At 36.5% G+C, this 6,803-nt stretch overlaps 1 protein-coding gene across 4 annotated transcripts in view; it reads right to left on the bottom strand.

The window, feature by feature from the left end:
- Positions 1-457: 457 nt before the first annotated feature.
- Positions 458-6,803, bottom strand: part of AKAP7 (A-kinase anchoring protein 7) — a 95,763-nt gene continuing 89,417 nt past the window's right edge. For 2 of the 4 annotated variants that reach the window (XM_081139540.1, XM_081139542.1), the window contains one exon: positions 458-2,480. In XM_081139540.1, coding sequence (XP_080995666.1) covers positions 2,287-2,480 — 194 coding nt within the window. In that variant the 3' untranslated portion in view covers positions 458-2,286. The remainder of the gene's footprint in view (positions 2,481-6,803) is intronic. The other 2 variants (XM_081139539.1, XM_081139541.1) reach the window with 1 other exon arrangement.

The following is a 6,803-nucleotide window of genomic DNA, read 5'->3' as shown; positions in this document are numbered from 1 at the left end:
GGTCCAGTTCCCTCACAGCAGTGTGGCTTGGATAAGGTACTCAACCTCCCTGAGCCTGTTTCCTCACCTGAAAGACCAGCCAAGGCCCCAAATCTCTCTCCTTACAAACAGTAAAGCCCTATACCACTGAAGGGGTGTCATGGTAAGCGGCTCCCAGTCTCTGCATTGGGATGGACCTGCTCCTTTCATCTTTGCTAATGTCACTTCAGTGACATGTTATTAGCAGTTTATCAGAAGCTATTTAGATTATCTTTGCACTTAACGTTGTATTGTTAATTCTCTGTGAGCTGACTGATTTGAAGTGACCGACAGTCTAAAGTGGACGGTGCTCGCTGAGCCTGAAGGCCAAGAACATGAAGCAGAGGCACACGGAGACTATCGGAGCTCCCGTTTGTGACTTCATGATACCGACACACACCCAACACCTTCCGAGAGCGAGAGAAAACAAGGAAAGGCAGCAAGGGAAAACAATACGTTTATTAAGAAGCATGAAAATGCAAAAACTCATTTATAATTTACCCAGTGAAAAAATAGCTAAAATCCAGGAGTCAACTGGATTTTATATTTGAAATGATTACATATTTGATCTCCAATAATTCCCCCCTCCGTCATGATCTCTTAGTAGCAGCAATTTTACAATGGCCATAGAAAAGCTGTTACCAATGATTATTATCATAAAAGGAAAATTTTTTCAAGAATTTTCTGTAAAAATAAACCAGTGCAAACAAATTCAGATTCTAAGGGATACAGTAAGACCTGGGCTTATCCTCAAAAAAGTAGAAAATAAAAATCCCAAACATATATTCATTAAGAAATGAAAAGGCAAACTACATTTTGATCATTGAAAAGTAATACATATGGATATTATAACACATTCTTAACCAGTGATTATAATAATTACATTTATAAATGTTAATTCAAGTACTAGTGTCAATAAACATTCAAATTCCCATTAAAAGTAACACTAGATATAGTCACGTATGGACAATACTTTTGATTTACTACTACAACAAAAATCATGTCAACAGGAAGCAAGTGACCCTTAAAATACTGTATCTTTTTGTCTATAAATGAATTTTCACATCTGCATATTTTATCTGTGAGGGCCTCAGGAACATTTTACAACAGCTAATTAAGAAGTCCTTTTTTTTTTTTTTTTTTTATAAAATAACTCTCAATATTATAGAAACAAACATTCCCAAACACAAGTTTAACTTTAAAAATAAAAATAAAAACAGGGCAGAATCAGTTTTCTTTGGCAAGAAGTTGTTAATTCCTTACCATATGTTGGTGTGTGCTATAGTGAAAACACTATCAGAACACTTCTTTGGTATTGACCAAAGAGCCATTTAATCAGCTGAAAAGGTTTCATGAACTATGGTACCATGATAGTAATGTAGAGCTATGTGAAAGTTGCACTGAAATCAACACCATTTTCTTGATTACTGTTGTTAATGGATCTTCCTTCAAAAAGCTCCCTTCTAATTTTGGCCTGAGTCTCAGGCTGGTATAAAAGTTCTTTTATCTCTTTCACTTTGGACTTCAGAACCATCCTTTCTTGCTGCAAAGCTTCATTAATTAAGTCTTGGATTCCAATAGGTCTCTTGCCTACAGAAAGAAAATTTATAATACATTTTACATACAAATGCAAATGAAAAACATTAAATATGGCACACTGACTTATCAAAAGAGGGCTAAAAAGAATCCTTTAAAATGTTGCCCACATTTTATAGAAAAGGTTGCATTTTGCCAAAAAATATATTATTTACCTGAAACAAATGTAGTGTAAATAAAGATCACTGCATAGCAACAGCATATGTAGGACAAACATAAAACATTATGGACTAACTATATGGGTAATTTCAACAGTGATTATTTTAAACTTAGCACTCGTTAGCTGTGTGTGTGTTTTGGCCTCAGATAAAGTAGTCAAATGCCCTGCTAAGCAATATAAATGGCAGTATTCCAATTATGGTAAGGCCCCTTCCACGGCCTTTGAGTCCATGAGGCATAACCCAAAGTCCCCTCTCCCTTGGCCATGGCTGAGGGCAAGTGAAACTTGGGCCATTCTTCTTTCATAAATTAATGTCCTCTGCGAGTCCCAGCTTTCGGTCTTTCTTCTGTTGTGTTTCAGAAATGCACACACACTGATCATGAAAGTATTAGGCAACCTCCACAGATTGGACAAGAGACACTTAAACAGCACATTGCAAATCAGTCCATTGACTCAGCAGAGGGAAGCAGGGATGCTTCTCACAGAGCAACGGGGCCTGCCTGCATTGGGTCTCATTTCCTGTTGTCATTGTCAGTGCCATTCCTATCAGCCTCTTCAGTTTTCACAGAGCTCCCATCCCCTGGCTTGTTTTTGTTCTGTGTTTCTTCCAGATACTGCTGGACAGCCTTGAGCACTGCGTTCTCCACCAGCCTCTTACTGAGCTTTACCAGTTCAGCATCATCAGGCTCACTTCCATTCTTATCACCTACATTCCACAATAGAGAAGAGAGATCACTGAGATCACATTGCCATAGAAACTCAGCATGCAGGGGCCAGCTAGTTCAGTTAGTTAAAAAGAGCAAGTGTCCTTCAATCTGCTAAACTAAATCTATAAATCCAAGAATATTGGCTTGGCTTTTCATTTGGTGTTTGCAGAAGCAGAAGATTGCCTTCAGGTTGAAAAGTAGTTCATAAGCCCCAATCTAAATATTACTCTACTATAATGCTAGAATTTTCCCATTTTTGCATGGAATTTTGTTTTTCTCTTATCCAAGGCCAGTTCATGTGCTTACCTGGAGCCTCAGATATGAATTCATCAACTAGATCTGTGTCTGCTACCAAATGCCAGGCAATCAAGATTTGCCTATCGACTAACTACTTAAGAGCACTAATTTTAAAATGTTTGTCCTATAGGTTGGTTGTTAATAAACTCTTAGCACTCCCGTGAAGACAAAGGCAGTTACTACTGCTAGAAACTGGTATAAAATAAGCTTGTAAAAATAATATTCTTTTTAATTTCAGTGCTATCACTGGAATTTAAAAACTGGAAAACTCTTCAAGGAAGAATTAGGCTTATGACAGTAAACTACAAGATGTTAATATTTTATGGCCATTTTGCTTTGCTGCTAGTGGTGATCGAGGTTTAATTATTCTTTCATTTTATTGTAAAAGGGCTGGTTCTCATCTATTCTCATGCTACATATTTCCCAGTCTCTGCCTGTCTCTCTTAACTGGGAAAAGCACAAAGGAGTTCAATCACTCACGTCCATTCAGTCCCTCATCTCCTTCCAATGAGCTGTGAACTCAGGAAGGTAGATGATTGGAAACAAAGATATTTGAGCACATAAATATATTAAGCGAATACTAACAGATCTCAAGGGAGTATAGAAAGCAATACAATAATAGTAGGGGACTTTAATACTCCACTTTCAACAACGGATAGATCAACCAAACAGAAAACCAATAAGGAAACATTGGACTTGAACTATACTTTAGACCAAATGGACCTAGCACACATACACAGAACATTCCATCCAATGGCCCCAGAATACACATTCTTTTCAAGTGCATATGGAATATTCTCCAGGAAAGATCATATGTTAGGTCACAAAACAAGTCTCAGCAAACTTAAAATATTGAAATCCACCCCAAGTATCTATTCTGACCACAATGGTATGAAACTAGACATCAGTAAGATGAAAACTGGAAAATTGACAAACATGTAAAAATTAAACAACACACTCCTAAACAACTAATGAGTCAAAAATGAAATCAAAAGGAAAATCAAAAATATCTTGAAACAAACAAAAATGGAAACAACATACCAAAACTTATGGAATACAGCAAAAGCAGTGCTAAAAGGGTAGTTTAAAGCAATAAGTACCTACATTAAGAAAAAAGAGGAATACAGTCAATAATATTATAATAACTTTGCATTACAGATAGTTACTAGACTTACTGTGATGATCACATCATAAGGTATATAAATGTCAAATCACTATGTTGTACAAATGAAACTAATATAATATTATATATTAACTATACTTGAATAAAAAAAAATTAAAGAAAAAGATCTCAAGTTAACAACCTAACTTTATATCTCAATGAACCAGAAAAACAAGAGCCAAGCCCAAAGTTAGCAGAAGGAAAAAGGTAACAAAGAGAGCAAAGATCAGAGCAGAAACAAATGAAACAGAGAGAAAAGAGACAAACCTTTAGCTAGACTTACCAAGAAAAAAAGAGCAAAGACTAAAATAATAAAATTATAAATGAAAGAGGAGACATTACAACTGATATCATGGAAATACAAAGGATCATAAGAGACTACTATGAGCAATTATATGCCAATAAATTAGACAATCTAGAAGAAATGGATAAATTCCTAGAACATACAACCTTCTAAATCTGAATCATGAAGAAATAAAAAATCTGAACAGACCAATAACAAGTAAGATTGAATCAGTAATCAAAAACCTTCCAACAAAGAAAAGCCAAGGACAAGGTGGCTTCATAGGTGAATTTTACCAAACATCTAAAGAATTCTTTTCAAACTCTGCCAAATTCTTTTCAAACTCTGCCAAAAAACTGAAAAGAAGAGAACACTCCCAAATTCATTTTATGAAGTCAACATTATCCTGATACCAAAGCCAGACAGAGATACTACAAGAAAGCTCCAGACCAATGCCCTTCTGAATTTAGATGTAAAAATTTTCAACAAAATATTAGCAAAACAAATTCAACAGCACATTAAAAGGGTCATACACCAAGATCAGATCAAAACTATCCCTGGTATGTGAGGATGGTTTACATGTACAGATTAATCAATGTGATACACCACATGAACTCTAGTAAGATAACAGGATTATATTTGAGTCTAATCCTACTCAATCTCCAAAATGCTTCTCCAGTCAAATAATCAGTGCTTCTGTGATTTCTCTTGGTCCACAATGTGGCGTCCCTGTTACTTCAAACATTAAAAAATTGAAAATACAAAAATCTTCCCACAAAAAGTTACTATTCCCTCCGACTTTCCTATTTCGGTTTATGCTTTTACTTATAATCCAAGTCAACCAAACTCAAAACAAGACTGTAACCATCTTTGACACCGTCCTTTCCCTCATCAACCCACTTAGTCATCAAGTCTTATCTGTGTGCCCTTCATAATTTCTCCTTTCTTCAATGCATCTGGTATAACCCCTAAAAATAAATAGTTCTAAAACATCCCTTTTAAGTCTTCATTGTCTCCACAGGAAAATTTAAACTTGTCTTCCAAGGCTTTCCAAAATTTACCTCTGGTTATCACCCACCACTGCCACACTTCCACTGTCAGCTTCCAACATCTCCTCAGGAGCCTCCACACCATTCCTTATTTCAAGATGGCCCTCCCTCTCTCTCACCAATTAAAATCCCACCTAGCCCAGGAAACTTTCCCTGACTAACCAGCTAAAAGTGATGAGCTTCCCCTTGATTCCACTAGTCTGACTGCATGTATAGTACATGCTCATTTGGTCATTCACTCAGGTATGCACTGAGGACCTACTATCTAGGTGGTTATTCTAGCCTATAGGGATACTGCAGAGGGAAAAAAAAAAAGTCCCACTAGTTTTCCTTTCTTAATTTCTTTACAAATTATAAGCATTATTTATTAATGCATTTATTCAACAACTACTAATTCAGTATCTGCTCTTACAAAGACACATATTCAAGGCTTCTCAATTATCTCCCACTCTGCTACTGCATGGCAGTTTACTGAACACAGTAAGGGCTCAACAAATATTAGTCAAGTGAATTGTTGATTAAAGTCACTTTTTTTTAAAATATATCTTTATTGATTTCAGAGAGAGGAAAGGAGAGAGAGAAAGAAACATCAGTGATGAGAGAGTCATTGATCGACCGCCTCCTGCATGCCCCCTACTGGGGATTGAGCCTGCAACCTGGGCATGTGCCCTGATGGGATTGGAACCGTGATCCCCTGGATCACAGGTCAGTGTTCAACTGCTGAGCCACATTGGCTGGGCAAGGACAACATTTTTTAAATGTCCTTATCTTCCTATAAGGATAGCACACCATGGCCAGAAATTTAGATTTAATATTAAATCAAGAGCAAAGGATTCTAGAATAATACAAATATCCATGTGAAAAATCTCCATCTACTTTGCCTAATAAATCCAGTCAGTATGCCAAAATATCCAGCCTGTGGGATAAAAATTAACCATCTACGGTAACAAACTAATTAACTAATCAACAAAATAATAAAGAAATTTATATATGAATCTTCCAGATCTGTACTAATTTCTCACCTCGCCTTATGATTTCCACAAAACGTCCTCAGATTATCAATGCTAGAGAGCCTAGGGAAGAGCCTATGAGAAGGCTCACCACAGAGCCCTGCAAGAAGATAGCAATTCAAGAAATGTGCGTCTTCATTCCAGTGTGTTCCCACTTTTAGCAAACTTAATTCAATTTAATCAAAAGGAGGCATCTTAAACACCTTGCTGACCGGTCACGAGATAACTTGTGTCTGCACTTACATTTATTTAAGTAATTTTAAACACCTTGCTGACCAAAGTAGCCAGTCGCTTGGGCCAGTCCTGGCTCGAAATAGCTGGCCAGTAAGGTGTTTAAGTTAAAGTTGTACTGTTTTTTTCTCCTGCTCACTATTTGAATAATGGTATCTGTCTCCCACAGTGACCTCTAAGATAAATGACATTCATTTTTCCTGAAGTCTAGTTAACAAGGGGAGTTCAATATGCCATTGCAAGGTACACAAACTACCTTTTAATATTCCAACAAAAGTACACATGAAAAT

This window comes from Miniopterus schreibersii (assembly GCF_964146895.1).
Source record: "Miniopterus schreibersii genome assembly, chromosome: 6".
Classification (NCBI taxonomy): Eukaryota; Metazoa; Chordata; class Mammalia; order Chiroptera; family Miniopteridae; genus Miniopterus; species Miniopterus schreibersii.
Note: the sequence above shows the minus strand (reverse complement) of the source record. Positions and strands in the feature narration are given on the sequence as shown.